The sequence below is a fragment of the Falco biarmicus genome, chromosome 2, assembly GCF_023638135.1.
Source record: "Falco biarmicus isolate bFalBia1 chromosome 2, bFalBia1.pri, whole genome shotgun sequence".
In the NCBI taxonomy this organism is placed as follows: Eukaryota; Metazoa; Chordata; class Aves; order Falconiformes; family Falconidae; genus Falco; species Falco biarmicus.
The window spans coordinates 34,136,855-34,156,532 of record NC_079289.1 but is presented as its reverse complement, the minus strand read 5'-3'; the positions used below and the strand labels follow the sequence as shown (position 1 = coordinate 34,156,532).

Sequence of the window (19,678 nt, the reverse complement as noted above, 5' to 3'; positions counted from 1 at the left end):
CTGAAAATTTGCTTACTCATTTCACTCCTAGAGTGTGCTTCCAATGGCATGTCTACTAGAAACACAGTAAAAAAAGCACTTAGATATAAATGGTGTAGGAAAACCTGAGATTTATATCTAAGTTTTTTTCAATTGAAACTGTCTTTACAAGCCAAAAGCCTATGTCCTGAACTGAAACATATATTAGATGCATGAATCACCTAATCATGGCCATCTTAAACATTCATTACATCAGGAGCTCTCTGAATTGATACATTCATAATAAAAGTGGTTAATGGTTCTCTGTGTATATATGTGATTATAGAAGTGTTGCAGTTACAAAGGCTTAAACATATAAGTAAGGCAAATTCTTATTTGCAATACCAGGGGATTGAATTTTTTGACCCAAGAGGAGTCTGTCAATCATAAAAAGTAATTTCTTTCTGTATTTCAATTTTATTGCTGAAGTAAGGATACAGATTAGACACAGCACACTGACTAACTAATAAACTAAGGTACATGTATACCTGTGGTTGGTAGCCTTCAACAGAAATATTTTTAATCAGAGATGCCTATAAGGAGTAAAATTAATTTTCCTTGAATTTTCACTGAAGAGTAGCAGCTTTCTCCTAGAAACAATGCACTTTTGATTCTATTTACCCTGTATATGAACACTAGTATTAATGAAACCTGGAACAACCACAAGACCAATTACTAGAAGAAAGGCAAACTGGTGGTTTTGGTCAGCTTCCACTTAAGAGATTTGGGCTACATGTTTCTATGAGCCAGAATTAAAAACAAACCTGAAAAAAAATGATGTTCTCAGCTGCATATGCGGTAGAGCTCCTACCTGGAGTGGGCATTTTTCTAACATCTATAGCATTTGCACTTCTCAGCTAAAAAACGTTTTTTGGACAGGAGGTAAATACAGAGGCTATGCTCTACATACTATCACGTTCTTTTAATAACGCATTTTCTTTCACAAAATTGTGGCTCCTGAATAATCTCTGTAACCTGCAGTATGGGAATACCACAACTTGTAGAGATGAGCACTGGGATCCACTTAAAAGCTGCCTTTGAAGAGCTGCCTTAATATGAGACTCTTTTTCCTAGCCATGATTATAACCTGAATCTGCTTTTAGCCCTGAAAGGTATGATCACAGATGGTAACAGGATATTAGCAAGATAGTATTTGGGGCCTAATGTGATGAGTTCACCATGTTCCTTTATCAGTGAATCTAAGATTACCTGCAGATTGTCTAAGATGATGCGAAGTGACTGAACTTGGCGTCGGACTGCTCCAGAGAACCTTTCATAAGTTGATGCATCATATTCACTCATCTGAATCTCTTTCAACCTAAAGCAAAGAACAGGAAGCTAAGAACAGTCTAGGAAAAAAGCATATAATCCATTTACTTATGTAAATTACAAATTCATTTACTTGATAACAGGGAAATGTAATAACCACACACAGGAAACAAATCAAAGAAGTGGCAGCTGCTTTTGTGAATTTTTGACACGGCAGGTGATCACCAATGCCTATAAGGATTGCATCACATAAAACTTATTAAAGTTCCTAATCCTCTGTCTCTCTCCTAATCACTTTGATGTTTGGGAAGTAAATCAGATGTTCTGAAAACCGTGATCAAATTCTAAAGGTTTTATTGGTTCAGGTGTTGCTATCTGTACATAAAAGGATCATGAGTCTCTATTCATTACTTCACTGTCGGAGTATTTTAAACATGTCATGATCCACGCCTTAACACAAAGGTTAAGTAAAGACACAGTATAAAATCTGTCCTTGAAGACCTACAACTAGTAACTCTGTCTCAAATAGCTATCTGTGCTTCGTAAAATGATGAAACCTTGAAATAAAGAAGTTTTAAATGAACATTAACAAAATTGTGCTCCCTCACAAAAAAATGAGTCATGTCACTGGACACTATCCTGTCCAGAGGCCTAAGAGACAGTGCAATATCTGCACCATAAAAACAAACACATGCTTTTCCTATAAGTTAAGATGTGCCCACTTAAAGGCCTGTATCATTCTTCTCAATGTTGTAGCTAAGCAGATACTCTTAAATTGGTGAAACTCACAACTGGAATGTAATTAAAGAGGTCTAACAGTGAAGAATGAGCTAGGTAGGGGACAGGTGAATATGCTGGGAGTGTGCAGTGTTTGTTATTTTCCATGACCCAGCACCACGTAGCGAAGCAGCGGTTGTGTATCTGCCCATACTGGCATCCAGTATGTGGCTGGGTTCAGTCCTGAGGTCAAACTCACTGGCCTATCCGTGCAGAGCTGTTTTCAACAAGTATTTCGTAACAGAATAAGCTCATTCACACTGTTTTTAAAATACTGATCTTTAAATGAGCTATAAATAGTAAAGTATGTATAGGCTAGTTATATCTCTATTCATAATACCATCACAAGTTACTCACCTGGAATATACAGTATACATGAGAACTGCTGTTTAGACTAGCCTTTTCATGATAATATTAAAATAAAACATCAAATCTTTTTGCCTTTAGTATGACTATGTCTTTTTCTATTTTGAATTTTGCATAGACATAGTCATTATAGCCAACTCTTATTCATTACAGACAGGAAAATGTAACTTTCAGTGCTGTATACTTCATTTTACGGATCCTGCCAACAGAGTTCAGTATCTTCACATCAATGAAGAAAAACATTTTGTTTCAAACAAAAAAAAGCGCTTGTGCAGTTTTACTGTGCTTGACTCCACATCAATCCACAGCGAAAGCTAGTCCAGAAAAATACCATGAAAAATACTGCATCCATTCAAGAGCAGCTGCTAACTTCATTCTAGTGAAATAAGGCAATTTAAAATGTTTTCCACTAGCAATACTATCTAGCCAGGAAAGCAACCAATAGCTGTCATACTAAAATTCTCCTTTCCAAATAATCGTGTATAAACAAAACAGTGAAATGTGCAGTCCCTCTTATTGTTTTTCATCAGCCCGAAGACTCCAACCTCACTATTCTTAACTCAGTTCCACAACTATCCAAAAAGTACAGAATAATTATTCAAGTCAAATGTGGCTTCAGAATAGGCTACATTTACAGCTGGTATGTGCCAGCTCACCGGTTTTAGCAGGACATGAATTGTTATCTCATGTACAGATACTCAGATTTTACAGGACACAGCTGCACTGTTTCCACACCACATGCCCAGGAATTTCCCCTAGCATTAATTTTGTAAATCACCGTACAGACAGGTAGAAATGTATCAAAAGTATGCCAGGTGTGTATATGTGCATAGGCACAAAGAGATGAACAGCATCCAAGACCATATATATTGATTGCTTCTGTTACGAAGCAACTGATAAGTAATTTTGAAGAATGGGGATGTAGAAACAGTTAAAAGTAGTCCCCCCCACCTGCTCCCCCATAAAGCACCAGGAAAAAAGACACAACAAGCTCTGCGTTCTTCCTGCAAACAAAACCTTAAGTGACTATTTTTCATTTAAATTTCTCTATGTTGCTTGTGTAAATTACATGACTATTAAAAGTTATTTTTCTTTTCAGGATCTTTTCCTGTGAAGGACTGACATAATCTATACATCTTCCTTGTCTTTATTGATCACTAATACTCTAATGGCAATATTAAATGGTCCATGTAATTCAGTAATAAAATCATGATTAAAAAATAAACAATCTGAATGCAATAGATAAATTGCTGTTTTTAAATATAGTGATTCATGTACAGTGTGTGCTTTATGCTTAACAGCCTAATTATTTACATATCAGCTGAAGGAAACGGCAATCTCACTTGCTCCTCACAGCACCCAGTTTTGTTGCCCATTGGGAATCACTTTGTTAATAACAACAAAATGTGAGCTGACTAAGCTGCTTCTAAATTTATTTGCTTTTTATTTTTTATTATGTTTTAATCTGTGTCTAGTACACTCTGATTTCAGAGAGATACTCACACTGCAATACGTTCTGGGCTGAAATGTAAGACTCATTTGGAATGACTGTCAATACACTTTTCTTTTTTTAATACAAAGTGCCAGAAGTTGTACTGAGAGTTCAATTGGTGGAAGAAACCTGAATCTCTGTGCATAGTCTGGGAAACAGTTGATTAGTAACCATACATTACACTAACGCTGGGAGAGAGCTGTGGTTCATGTAAAAGTGTCTGCTGAGGTTTAATGGTTCAAATCATCTCACCATTTGGCTATAGATCTTTCAAACAGAAGCAATCTGCTTGTAATGATCTATTCTGAAAGATTTGCTAGGCGATGAACCCCTAACAACACACAAACTGGATTCATCATAATTCAAAGAAATTTTCATATGGTAGATCCCTTTTAAAAAAAGATAAACATTCACACCAGTCTCCTTATCCACCTAGCTACGTTTTACTCTACCAAATCACCCAGTAATTTTAACAGTGTCGCTTAATACAATAAAGCTTTCTATATCTGTTGTCCAGAACAGTTCATCATGTGCTGGTAAGCTTGGTTAAATGATGAAGAACAGGGAAGGTAGTTAAATTATAAATGCAGTTAAGAAAGAAAATTATTTTTAGCCATCTTTTTCAAATTCTTCTGGGAAATGGAAGGGAAAATCAAGACTTTCAGATTACCTCTGCTTAAAGGCCTTCTCACCCATCTCTCGAGCAGCCCTCTTAACCTCCTCAGGAACAGCATCCTTTTCAGCTTGAGATATTTGGTAAACCCTGTGGCCAGCATCCAGTCGATATGGCCCACCTTTCCCACCTAATCCAGCAGTGTCTCTCCCACCTAACACGGTTGAGATAATAAACAATTAAGAACATATATTTGATAATAAATGAGAACACATTTTCTTTAAGGCTTCCATTGCCATATCTACAGATGTTCAAAAAATGTTGCCAACAATCCCCAACAGACATATTTATTGCCAAAGGTTTTCAAAATCAAACAGCTATCATGATAAAGAAAAACTGCAATGGAATACTTAATGTTTACAGTCCCTTGAGACCGGAGTCGTAAAAGTTTCCACCCTGTAGAAGGGGACTATAGATCATGTAAGTCTTGTACATCTCCTCAGAGCTCCTGGTCCTTAAAACCATTCATTCAGACTGTATTCTCCCTAGAATGTGCTGGTTTACACTGCTCCCAGACCATTTCAGCTAGTGATCACTATCACACCCTTTCAGAATCAGGAGGCACTTTGCACCTCCTCCCTATGCCACCTACATTGCTGCAGCTGCAGATGGAAGACATCTAAGAAAATGGCAAACGACTCAGGCTAATTTCTATGGCTGCAAGCTTCTGGCTTTCTATATAGCCAATGAAAAGAAACATGAACAGAATGTAATTCAAGTAGAGATCAGCTATATACAGGTTAAGTTAGACACTGCAAATACTACTTTTCACTGGCAGCAAAGCAATCCTGCACTGGGTAAAAAAGCTCTAAGCAGAGAATGGCCTTGTATAAACCCATTTTTGACACAGCATCTCCTTCAGACATCTGTCAATGATGCATTAAAGAAAAGAATGAAAAACCTGTTCCACCAGCCCAAGTATTTCCACCAACATGTGGCATGTTGTCTGGATCCACTTTTCCATGTTTGGGGGAACTGACATCCAAACCACTGTCCCTCTGAATAGTTATCTGTAAAATAAAAACCAGAACTGTAAATCTCTCTTACAGCAAGGAAAACTGCTGTAACAACCTAACAACAACATACTAGGTCTGCTGAAGAGCTGTAGGACTGCCATTAATTCAATAAATGCAACATCCCACCTGATGAGGACAACAGGATAAAGCAGTACAACAACAGATAAAAGAGTAAAACAGCACTCCGAAGTGGCATGTTAAGACCCACACCAGATCTAAGACTACCGCTACATCGAAGCACTCAGTGCATTCAGATCTCACCCATACTGGAAAAGTGCTTATGATAATTGCCAACATAATTCAAAATCCCCCTGTAGGCAGAATCATCTGCAGTTTGAAGACTTCTCATAGTATTGTACATCCATTTACAAATCTCGGGCACACCCAACTACATTCTTTATTGATGGGCAGATCGATCTTCCCTTCATGAAGGGGGACTAAAGAAATGACACACACTACTCTGAGAGTGGTCAGTAAATGGCTAGTTCAAATGACATGCTCACGTAATCCTTAACTTCCCTGCCATGACCGCAGAAGTCCACAGTGGTGGGTTTCCTACACCTGTCTGCTTACTCGCCCCACTGAGTCACCGCACAGCTGAACACGCAACAGCTGTCAGATGGTCCAGGCTGAGTCACTTTAGGCTGGGGCTGGATTTAAATAGGGGACTGAAGGTAATAGTACTCCTTCCCGTTATGAACTCTGAGTCATGTAGTGAATCAATGATTCATGTGTAAACTGCCCTTCAGTTACTAATCTTTCTGTAACTTAATGCTGCTTTATTTTTGTAACGGAACTTAATGACAGAGATGTAAAATTGATGTCTTTAACCTCTACAAATTAACTTCCTTCTCATCTACCACAATACATTTAATTCTATGATCAATTTATGTGCCCCAATAACTACAGTTTATTGCCTTCTCAGAAGTTCATTGGCATTAACAGGGTTTTCAACAGGACTGTAGAGAAATTTAACCCTTGAATTCACTGTCTTCTAGACCGAGCTTCACGCTGCCATGAATTCCATGCATGTTTTTGATCTGAAAACATGTGCTCTAACAACAGTGTCTTGGCAGCTATTGAAAACACCATTTTTTTCTCTTTGTAGAATTTATATTAATGCAAAGAGGTACAATACATACTCTATGAAGCATGTCATTAGTATAAAATCTGATAAATTACATTAATTTAACATTTGTATGGGAAGAAAGATACTTAACTACAACAGCATGTTACCCTTAGGGTTATATGCTTTTTTGGTTTAAGAGATTTCCTCCAAAATAAAGTGTTCTTTTTTGCATAACTAGCAGATTCCAAAACTATCAGAAACACAGGTCAACAAAACCCACTGAACTTATTTTAAAATAAAACTGTAAAACTAAAACAGTAGTGTCAGCCTCATGAACCAAAACTAAGTATTAATCTGTAAAGACGAACAATAAAACGACGGAAAATTTATTACATGTTCATCCTTCTGGGTCCTTCAGAGAAAAATACTCAAAATTCTGCAAAAGGAAGCTCTATGAGACAAAAATAACCATAATCAGTGGCACAAATGCTATATTCTATTTTTGTCAAGTTTTTCCATTGAAAAATTTCACTAAATATCTTGAAATAAAAGTACTTTAACAGTGAAAAATTCTGTAGACAAAAGAGCTTTGTTGCTCATATACTTTTCTCATGTATAATAAGTTGTTCCCAAATAGTATTTCTAGTACATATACACTAGACAATTTCTAATATGAATCTCTTTTACAATGGTGCTGATCTGATTAAAGAAGGTATTCCTAACTTTGAAACAGCATGTGATTAATAGAAAATCTTTTATTTTATAATGATTTGTGACTTTTTGTCCTTAAAAGGACAGCAGAACATCCAAAATTCAATTTCTATTAAAATTGCTTGAAAGAGAAAGAGACAAGTGGTACAATTTATCATAGCTTAAGAATGTGACCTCCTTACTGATTTTTTTTATATAGTTAATAGGCTACTGGGAAAAATAAGTGAAAATTTAAGGATATTGGAATGGAACACCACCAGCAGATGTGTAAATATCATGTCAGTTAATTGCAGCAGCTTCATTAATTTACTTGTTTTTTAAGTAACATGTACACACAAAAAAGGTAGTAGAATTTTGCTACATTTGAATATTTTAACAACCAATTTTTATTAGTGCTAGCTGGCTGGGGTAATTGTTTTTTGAATTTATCATACACTTAGAAACCACATTAAATTAACAGACTGTAGAGCCCTTTGAAGAAAACTTTCTGGGTGTACTTTCCTGGTTTTCCTTTGAGCTCTTAGGTAATTCCATTAGTGTTTTACTAGGCTTCTCTTCTTCCCGTCCCTGTCTCCATGGAAGGGCTTCAAGGCAATTTGACAAATAACTTCTCTCTGCTCAGAAGGCACCCCTATGAAGTAAAAGTTAGACTAGCAAATATCTAGATTACAACTGAAGATATATTTTAGAAAGAAGTAAACAGTAAATCACTGAATCTGGACATAAAATCAGAGGAAGGATGAGGAATAAACTGAAGAGAAAAACTTTTGGACAACGATGCATTCTTCAGCATGACAGATAAAAAGAGATGGAAGAGCCATAGATCAGTCACTCCTCTGAGGGCTGGAGGAATTTTTGACATTAGAAATTATTTAAAAGGTAGATTTAAGGGGGATGATCCAAACCTGGATGTATTATGAACCTGAAAAAGTGAAAGACATCCAGTGGGAAAAATCTAGTTTGTCCAGAGTGAAAAGCAAGACAAGAAAAGTACTGGAAGTAGAGAAAAAGCTCAAACAAATCTAAGAAATCCACAGTAACTTTTCCAATCTTGTCTGACTGGAACTTCTAAACCTACTGAGATTTCTCTTACTTTTGTGATGGATATTTTCCGAATATATAAATAATTTGCTCGCTCAAAAGTTGATCTGTCCCCTCTTGAATACTTTCCACTTGAATCTATTGCAACACTTCTATCAACTTTGTTTCTTTCAGCGAGAGTTTTGACTAAATGTCTCTATTTGAGAGAAAGCTGTGCTCTTTCTAGCTATACATGCACTGAAAGGCGCTATTCATTACTGCATTACTGTGAAGATTCCATACTGCCTGGTGTGCATATCATAGTTTTGTAAAACAACAGACTAATTCAGTCTGGTAGCCTTGGGTTTCAGCTATGAGGTGCAGCTCAGAGTAGAATAGCTGGAAAAACTGTGAAATTTGCCTTCTAAGACTTCCTTTTGATTTCCAGAATAACCACTATTTCCAAAACACTCACAAAACACATTTCAATTGTGCATTATCTAAATTTGTTTATACATATTGGTGTTTAATGATTAGAGCATCAAAACACTCTTCCACTGGCTGTTTGGGCAGGTTCTTCTTCTAAGTCTTCGCCTCACAATAAGCACAACTGCCATCCTCTCTTGGGATACATGTGATTTTTATTTTATTCTCTATAGAGTCCAAATTCTCAGTGACCATCAATGGTCTTAGTCCCTAGTTAAATTATTTTTGTTCTTTTCTTGGACTGTATGATATTCTCAGGCACTTACACCAATGGGTGATGGGTGCATTCAAAAGAACTTTGTGGATGGAGGCTCTGTAGGTCTTCCAAAGACAATGAAGCAACAAACAAAAATTTAATGTGAGAACAATATGAAGACTGCAGGAGTGTGCTTCTCTGAAAGGGCAATGGTATGAAAGAAGTGTTTGAGAAAACAGGAAATGAAGAAACAATAGCAAACACCAAGAGTTGTTAATGCTTTGACTTAATTTTCTGGTCCTGCCTCTTACACATCCATTCACCCTCGACAGCAGGGGCAGCCTGGCATGAATAGAAATAAACATTCATTTCACATTCAGTGAGGGATACATGGCATCTGAACAACTCGCTCTGTATCAGTTCCTTCTGAGATATACGAATGGATGCCAAAACAGTTTTACATGGCTACACTTCATTATTTCTCCTGACAAAATTGGGATTCTAAGAGCAAACTGAATAAGTGAAATCGATACAAACACATTCAGTTTGGAAAGTGATCTTATCATCCTTCATATAGTAACATAAAGAAGGTAAAGAGGCTCAGAGAAGGCAGTTACGTGATTTAATGCGCTCAACAACACAATGAAACCAGGTGTTTCACATCTGTGTCTTATTTATGCCAAACAGCTATTAAAGGCAAACCAATCTGTAACAGGGGCCACTCTGAAGAGGAGTCAAAGGCTGGTAGTTTTGTCTAGACTTCAGCTGGTCAGGCAGACTATGGTAAGGGAACTTCATATTTTACTACCCACATCTTAACCATGTTTGGAAGTGGATCTCGAACCACATTCTTGCCACTTAGGTGAATGTGGGATTGAATTCTATGTAATTCTGATGTGAAATTATCAAATTCAATAAAACTAACCCCTGAAGAGTAGGGAAGCACTACATCACATTTTGATATCATCCCTCAGTAAAAGATAGGAGCTGAATTTGTTGAGGATCACACAGCTGACCCAGATACACCGTGCATCGCCTCTACAAGACATCGTCACAACTATGGGCAGAAAGGAGCCTGCAATAACCCATTAACAAAAGTGTGTGAATTATGGAGAGGGCTGCTATACTCTATTATTAAAATTATTTATGTCCCACACATATCGGTATTTCATTCTAATATATCAGCTGTTTCCACAATTACAGTACTCCCCTTTTCAGCTCAGAATTAATTTTCTTCTAATATATTGCAAACAAATCTCTCTGGCATTATGAGTAAAACTAACCAAAAGCATTATCAAATTTAGCTTCAGCCAATTTCGTACAAGTGAGTTTAACAATATTTTAGCACACAGTAATCTTAATCATACATTGCAATGAAACTGAGAAAAAAAGAGAAGTCTTTAGAAAGAAGCTTCACTACCTCAAAGGCAGTCCCAAGTAGCACAACTATACATTTCTATATACAAGAAGGGCTGGAAGGAGGATCGGTGGAACTACAGGCCTGTCAGCCCAACATCGGTGCCGGGGAAGGCTATGGAGCAGATCATCCTGAGTACCATCACATGGCATGTGCATGACAGCTGGGGGTCAGGCCCAGCCAGTATGGGATTATGAAAGGCAGGTCCTGCTTGACGAACCTGATCTTCTATGACAAGAAGACCTGCCTAATGGATGAGGGAAAGGCTGTGGATGTTGTCGACCTGGACCTTAGTAAAGCCTTTGACACCATTTCCCACAGCATTCCCCTGGAGAACCTGGCTGCTCATGGCTTGGGCAGGTGTGCTCTTTGCTGGGCTAAAAACTGGCTGGCTGGCCGAGCCCGAAGAGTGGTGGTGAATGGAGTTGCACCTTGCTGGTGGCTGGTCACAAATGGTGTTCCCCAGGGCTCAGAACTGGGGCCAGTTCTGTTTAATGTCTTTATCAATGATCTGAATGAGGGGATTGAGTGCATGCTCAGCAAATTTGCAGATGACACCAAGCTAGGAGGGAGTTTTGATCTGCTTGAGGGCAGGAAGGCTCTGCAGAGGGATCTGGACAGGTTGGACCGATGGGCTGATGCCAGTTGTATGAGGTTCCACAAGGAGAAGTGCTGGGTCCTGCACCTGGATCACAGCAACCCCAGGCCGCGCTACAGGCTGGGGCAGAGCGGCTGGGAAGCTGCCTGGTGGGAAAGGCCCTGGGGTGCTGGTTGACAGCTGGATGAATATGAGCCAGCAGTGTGCCCAGGTGGCCAAGAAGGCCAACAGCGCCCTGACTTGCATCAGAAATAGTGTAGCCAGCAGGACCAGGGAAATGATCATCCCCCTGTACCGGGTACTGGTGAGGCCGCACCTCGAACCCTGTGTTCAGTGTTGGGCCCCTCACTGCAAGACAGACACTGAGGTGCTGGAGCGTGTCCAGAGACGGGCAGCGGAGCTGGTGAAGGGTCTGGAGCACAAGTCTGGTGAGGAGCGGCTGAGGGAACTGGGGGTGTTCAACCTGCAGAAAAGGATGCTCAAGAGAGACTTTGTCACTTTCTGCATCTACCTGAAAGGATGTTGTAGGCAGGGGGGAGTCGGTCTCTTCTCCCATGTTACAAGTGACAGGACGAGAGGAAATGGCCTGAAGTTGTACCAAGGGAGGTTTAAATTGGGTATTAGGAAAAACTTACTCACTGAAAGGATGGTCAAGCATTGGAACAGGCTGCCCGGGGAGGTGATGGAATCACCATCCTTGGAGGTGTTTACAAAATGCATAGATGCGGTGCTTAGGGACATGGTTTAGTGATGGACGTAGCAGTCTTGTGTTAATGGTTGGACTAAAATCCCAGGAGTTCTTTACTGCAGAGACAGGGAAAGAGAGGGAATCTCATCTCCTCCTATATTTTCCCACTTGAAATTCCCTTTATTCCTTGGAGTTTCATTACGAGATCTAACCAATGTCTCCCACTGTCTTAGACGCCCATACCTGCATTACTGTCTTAAAAAAGCTCTGTAAAAAGAGGGGCTTAACATGTACTCAGACTTAACAGCTGGCAGCAAAAGAACTCATGGTTACAGGTTAGGAAATATTTTTTAGACTTTGTAAGCAGATGTCAGACAAGGTTGAAAATATTTCTAGCTTTCAACAGAAAAGTAATAAACGAGTGACGACTGCCAGTAAAATGCAAAGGACTTTTTCCTTAATGCAGTCTGGGATGCGTCTCTGATGAAGATTGTTTTTTTGGTCATAGATATTCCTGTCATCCTACTCTGTACATGACAGGCTTCTGTTCAACACAGCAGGCTGGCTACAGACTAGATGGTCTTTTAATACAGCAGCTTACTTTTGTATCCTGATGAGGTTAACTTCATTAAAATTCCTGAAGGGCACAGGATGAGTCAGTGCCCCCCATTCAGCGCTTGCTAGAAAAGCTCCTTTGTGGTGCTCAGATCAACAAAAGCAAGTTTCTGCCTGATGACTGGCAAAGAAATTCTGGTTTCCAAAGGGGGCAAGCTGCCTCATGTGCAGGGAAACAGACCTTTCACCTCTGAGTTTTAATATATCTGGCCTTGCCAGGACTAACTCATACCTAGTCCTCTTTGCAAAACACAATGCTTATTTTAATACTCCAGATACAACTTAAAAAGGGGGGAAGAAACAGAAAAAATACTCTAATTCCAGGCTAACATCCTGCAGGTGTAAAGGGATGCAGTTTGTAATTTTTAAAAAAGGACTACATTTCCATTCCTCAAACCTCCCCAAATAAAATTTTTCTAAACCTTTCAGCTATGCTTAAACAGAGCTGGCCTTTCCTTATAGGATTTTACATCTTAACAGAAAACAATGCAATTTCTCCTTGTTGTATGCGGTGACAAACAAGTAAGCAACCCTTCTACTAAGTCCTTTTAAGCATTCAGTAGATTATTCCACATACAACACATTTACTAAAACTGAACCCAGCATGATTTCACGTCAGCTTCATAAATACATATAAATGGGCAAAATATAATCTTAGAAAATACAAGCAAACAGTATTTACAGCTGTAGAGAATATTTATGTAGGAAGATTTTTAAAAAGTAAAAGCTAAGGTGCCCAAAAAATAACCATTTTCACAAGCACTTACTCTAGTACTACTAATAATACTGCATTATTGGGTGTTTCTTACTGTTGATCAGGAGAAAATAGGAAAAAGAATGTCTGCACTAAGATTTGAGGTAGAATACAATTCACATGATCGATGTGTTTAATGTAAATTAAGGAGGTGTGCAACAGATTAATTGGTTCTATGATTAGACAGTCCTGGAAAGTAGGCAGACGTAGGCAGGATCTAGTCTGGCAAGATCCCATTCTTCGTTTACTCTTTTTATCATCAAGGAAAGAAAAGAACCCTGCTAAAACACAAATTAGAAGATATCCACTCTTATCCTAACATACCTGGGACATGGAGGGATAGAATTAATCTGCTGTTTTGCCTTTTCATTAATATACAATATATTAAACAGGGCAGTTTATAGTCAAAGAATAATATGTGTTACTTTCCATACAACACATTAAATTAATGTTGAAAAATATGAATTACGTGAATACAAAACCCAACAATGAATACAAAAATACAACTTCTATAAAGTTAAAATGTCAATGTTTTCTTAAATAGCTTGCTTTCTTCATTAGCACTGTGGACATGTATCAGAAGAGCATTGCAGGAAAAGAGATGAAAACATCTTAGACTTTTGTCTTACAGGTGATTTAGGAGATGTCAACTTCTTAATCAAGATCTGTGAAAAATCTTTTATCAGAACCATATGTTATTATGAAAGAAGATTGACTTTGACTGTACAAAACATGACCAACCTCCAGGTGAAAAAGGCATTAAATAATCCATCCCACAGTGGCACAAAGCATTAGGAAATGTATTCCATGGAATGCAGAATGTATTTCAGCAGATGTGTAAAAGACTGATTTTTCCCTGAAACAAAATTGTTGTTTCCTTTTATTCCATGCCTTGCCCCCACCAATCTTAAAACCTCAATATTACCCTAGGCTGTGCTCAACAGGTCACAAGAACATCCTTCCCTCTAACACATTCTTTATCAGCAGCACGAATATACATATTATATTCTCAGAGTATATAAAAGTTACAAATCAGGCAAATCAAAGGATAATCTGCCTGTTCCATGGTGCCTTTACATTTTATTGTAAAACTGATTCTACCAAAGACAAAAAGAAAATATTTTATATTTGAATTATACAAACTAGCTGGAGAAAGGCAAAAATAGGCAAAAAAAAAATAATCTAATGGCTTCTATTACTTTTACTTGTACCATATCATGCACAGTTTTTTCTATGTACCAAAAATTAATAGCACAATTTCTATTCACATCAACAGCACAAAATTGAGCCCACAAGTCATTTTTCCTCAGAAAGAAATATTCAGTATTAGAGAAGACAATAATAATGTCTGAAATACAATATGTGTCTTCAACTGTATCCTGAAATGAAAAAGCATTAGTTGCACTGCAGTATAAAACTTTTAATAGGTTTTCCTCATTTGTTTGGCTTCATTTTGATTTTCTATCTTGCCTGTAAAACTTTGCAAGAATCCAACATGAATTAATGAAGCTTCATGCATTATCAGACTCCTGTGAAAGTTTCTCTCTGAAAGTAGCTTTTAAAATTCATACAGGCATTAAACTTCTGTCTCAAACAGCAAAACTGTTCAAAGCATCATAGCTTTAATGGAGTTTGAGAAAAGTGAATTTGGGTAGGAAAAGAAGTGTAGATTTTGAGTGAAACACATAAAAAGGAGTATCTGGCTTGCAAATGAAGTTTTCATACACCAGCTAAAAAAACAAACCACTATATAAAACACAGTTGCTGCTGCTGTGGGTCTTCTTTGAACTAAATGCTGTCACTCTGAGAACCAACTCAGAAACTGCAGCAGTAGATGCATTAGAGTCTTTCATCCATGAATATGCACTCTGTGTTTAAAAGCTGGATAAACTAAATGAAATAATGACAGAATATCATACATTTGCTTCCATCTAACAGATCCTCTGATGTGTTAATATCTGTGTAAATTCTATTTTCCTCTGTCATTACTAAAAAATTGCCTATTCAATTCTTTTCAACTGAAAGATATGAGGTCATCATCTTTTTAGCATGCCAATCCACTACAAAATATTATCAGAGCAGACAGCTAATGTCTAGCTTGGTTATAGATCATGACTACTACACACCTCCTAATGTCAATGAACTCAGAAAACATTGAATTCAATTTCTTCTGGAGTACCCTGAATAATGAACAGCTAGAAAGGCAGGATAAGTGAACACACTTATAACAATTTGAAACAGTCTGGACCAAAAACCACAGGGACATCGCACGGTCAAAAGAAAGCTGAAAAAAATATTACACATGGAAGCAGAAAAGCCTTTTTTTCTGCAGACCTAGGACCTTGTCAAACCTGTCTTTAAGAAGCAGAGACACAAGTTATTAAAAATCAACTAGTTTTTGTTTTGTCTTCTAACAGAAAGCCTCTTATTTAGCGTTACTGTAACAGATCAGATTATTTACATTTTCACTACATTCATCCTTTCACTAATCAGGGAAGAACTTTCATAAGGGCAGAATTATTAGTATGCATTTGTTTTGCCAGGACAGGAGGATTTCACCGTGTTTAGGAGATCCAGCCTTTACATTAGCAATGTGCACTGCTGAAGACTTGTTGAGATCTGAAAGACGGCGTGTTGAGGCTATTGTATTTTCTCCCATGAGAACTGTGGGCTTTCACAGAAGGACAGAGGAAGAAAAAGGAACTTTGTGCTGGATCAGCCTGCTCTAACAGAAAATTAAAGTTATTTCCACTCCCGCTCTTTGTCTGTCTGCTCTAATTAGACTGGAAGATCTTTAGCAAAGAGAATGTACTTTAGAGATGTTTGTCTAGTGCTTCCAGCAAAGGCCTCATTTCAGCTGAGGACATTTATATGAAGAAAAATATCTGACAGAGAACTGCTGATGTTTATCTGAGTTGCTTTACCCAGCAGAGACTTTGAGATACGAACTTTTCCAGCTCTGTGAGTTCATGTCTTTCTAGTCTTATGCCTCCCCATATTGAGATGCCTTGCTTCAAGGGGCAGTACACATCTACTACTCCTCACTTTGCTAAAATGAATCACAGAGTCCAGGAAAAAGTAACAGACCTGAACTGTGTATTTGGGGCTCACGGATCTCAGAACTGCAAGTGCTATAAAACTATACATTGTAATCCACTTATTGACTAGATAACTCCGTAACCTGCAGTATTTTGAGTTTTTCAGGATCTCGTGCAGGACTGCAGAATGCTATCACATGGTTATTCCAAACTTACAAAACGTCTCCACTGCATATATATTTTTCACGGGGTATATATTTTTCATATATATTTTCATATATATTTTGCATATATATTTAGCACCGACAGTAGTTAAGAGGAGCAAAATCACTGTTATTGGCTCACTGATGCCCTCATGTGGGCAGAAAAACCACCTGGGCTAAAGGAGAAAATACAGACCATGGGGAGGTGGTGGGAAGCCGCTCTTTCTAAAGATCACGCTTTCATCTCGACTCAAGAACTGCATCTTTGCCCAGCTCAGCCTTAACATCAGGAAAAGGCTGAACTTTGGTTAGAATGTTAGGAAAAAAATATTCAATGTTGTCAGTATAAAGTAGATCCCAGGCAGCAAATAAACAAGCTGGGATCACTGAAACTTCTGAATCCATTATTCTTCAGATAAACATCCAGCCTAATCCATTAATTTTGTCAGATGACTTGCATTACCCTAAACTTTCAAGTACAAAATGCAGATTCAGAAAATCAAAAGAAAAAAAGAATGTACTCAATAAACCCAAAAATATTAATGAACTTCAAGGGTGAATAATTCATGTAGAGTTCTGCATGATTAGTTGAGTGGAATACAAACGGAATAAATGAGACTGTTCAAGGAAGGGAGTAAGATGATCATCACCCAAAGACAGCAGAGAATCAAACAACTACAGATTTTCTGGTCTCAGCCTAAATAATAGAAAGAGGCATAAAGCAAACCCCCTTCTACTTCCAAGAATCCATTTCCTTAAATCTGTAAGTGCTGCCTGGCACATTGAGATGGAATTCAGATCTGGACTGCAGAGAGCTAAAGGTAGGGATCTCCCAGGTAAGTCAGGTGCCTGAGGTGTCACTACGGGCAGTGTGCCATAGTGTCAACATACACCACCTCGGGTGCCAAAGCCAGACACGGGGCAGGACTTGTGCCAACAGGTCTGTTAACTGCCTGACTACAGACAAGGACCTGACAAAAGGAGGGAAAAGTACTGTTGCATTTCTCATGGGTAAGTGTATGTGTAACACAGGGATCCTGAGATTTGTTCCTAAATTGCTCTAAAATCTCTTCCTCTAAATCCACCCCCAATTCCTGTTCATTATGAAATACAGTGACTAAGGGACTGCGCATCTGCAAAGTTATGACCATCTCCTGACATAATTCTAATTCAAGAGAGTCAACGTCCATCTGGGCAAAACACTGTGGAACACTTGTGTGTGTGTATCAACATGTGCATGCATGTGTGCACATACATAAATATATATGTGTGTGAATAAATATATATACATACACACACAACCTTGTATGTACACCACCTCCCCCCCAACTAATCTAACATGACTGTGCTTCTTCTAGCTTCAACAATAAATCTGACATTTTTGGTGTTTACTTGCAGTCTAGGTAGGATTTTAAATAGATGTCTAATGATGGACCTAGCATCCCATAATAGCTACTTAGCGTTTGCCTTTGTCTTCATCAGATCTAAAGGTTAACTGATAGATCGCATGAGAAAGTCTGAATGTACAGAACTACTACAGAGTGCTCCTGAACTCATCAAAATGCTATTTTTAGCAAAAAGCCCTTGCATCATGGATGATTTGAGCAGTTAAGACACACAAACCCTCACACCCTTAATTGTTTTAGCTATTGGTGATAACACATATGATTTGCTTTTTTACATTACTGACATGAACCATACGTTCATGTCTTCTAGCTGTTCTCAGGACATAGAATAATTCATGTGTTCTGTTAGCATTTCTGAGTGCTGCTATAAGACCACGAAGACAGTCATTTAAATCTGAGAAAAATATGTATTTATTGTATTTCTTGAGTTTTGCTGAATGTATCTATACTTAGCTAAGCCTGTTTCAACTTTAAGCTATCTAGAATGGACATTATTTTTCTTAGGTGGCTGCACTGCATTTATATGCAATTTTTTGCTCAATCAAAGGTATGCTTATACCGATCACAGCAGCCAAGGACATACAAGCTACTCAGCTTGGCAACACAGGTAGAAAGCATGTTTATATATCCTTATGGGTATATACTGTGTTTATCCCACCTCTGACACTGCAGTGTAGACGTGCAGTGTGAACTTAAACAAGTGACCTGCCCTCCTTATGTCTCAGTTCCCTCCTTTGGAAAGCAATGATAAAGCTTACTGGCTCCCGATGTTGCAATAATTACATACTTAAATGTTTAAGGGTGTGTAAATGGAAACAGTTATGGATGGATGGAGTAATTTTTTTTTCACTGCTCCATTTAGCTAGTGACCATGATTCATGCCTGATGGAAACACTGTATCAGTAAAATGTTAACTAGTCACAGCAGACACCAAAATAACATGCTTCTTGCGCTACTGAGAAACGAATCACAATTTAAGATAAAAGCATTCATTTTTGGCAGAAAACTATTGTCTCTGCCAGTTTTCCAGGGCAGAAGATCTTGAATGAAATCTCCCAAACCCTTAATGTAAAGCCTTCCCTATTCTTACATATGTTTCATCCATTTCTCATTTCAGTGCCAAGGCCCAAAACATATCCAAAATATATCCAAGTCATGCTGAGTTGTCCGCCTCTAGGACATCTTCTAACAGAAAGAATTTGGCCCAGTACTGCATGAATTTGTACACACTACTGCAAACTGTCTCTACTGCATTTGTTGTTCAAATCACTGGTGCAAAGCAAGCATTTTTTTTTTTCCTCATTCACGTCTTTTTCTAGATTCACTCCACCATCTCAGTTTTGTGATGCTGTGAACTCTAATGTGACTTAACTGCTCAGTTGTCTTTCTGCTGGAAAATAGACAGATCAGGATAAGCCAAAAAAGCAAAGTGGGGGAAAAAAAGGGAGAGAACAATTCCAGGCTGCTTCTTGTCTGTAAGGGCTTGCTTTCATATTAAGGAATTGTCCAAATAACAGTCTGCCCCCAAGAGGTGGACTATTACTGATAAACTATATAAATGGTCTTCAGTGATATGGGATACTGAAATGTTTTGAGCTGTTGACCCAGTGGGTAGAAAACTGCCCTGAGCAGGTGTCAGTGTCTCTCTCACACACTTCTTTGGAGTGACCCACCTTCAAAGTAGTACATGATTTTTCAAGCTGAGTGTTGCCCATCCATCTTGGGACTAAAGAGGTAGGATGATGGAGGTGTTTTATCATTCAGGTTCTATACAGCACACACACTCATAGGTGCACACACTCATAGGTGAGTATAGGTGTAATTTTACCACCTGAAGCAGAAGAAAATTCTGGTAGTTGACCTATC

The 19,678-nt window shown here is 38.2% G+C and overlaps 1 protein-coding gene across 2 annotated transcripts in view; it reads right to left on the bottom strand.

Annotated features, from left to right (window-relative positions):
* The window catches only part of VWA8 (von Willebrand factor A domain containing 8), a 185,933-nt gene that overhangs the window by 21,663 nt on the left and 144,592 nt on the right, over window positions 1–19,678 (bottom strand). For both annotated transcript variants that reach the window (XM_056329815.1, XM_056329816.1), the window contains exons 38-40: window positions 5,497–5,605; window positions 4,593–4,749; window positions 1,228–1,336 (exon numbers count right to left, since the gene is read on the bottom strand). In XM_056329815.1, the coding sequence (XP_056185790.1) occupies window positions 1,228–1,336; window positions 4,593–4,749; window positions 5,497–5,605 (375 nt within the window). The remainder of the gene's footprint in view (window positions 1–1,227; window positions 1,337–4,592; window positions 4,750–5,496; window positions 5,606–19,678) is intronic.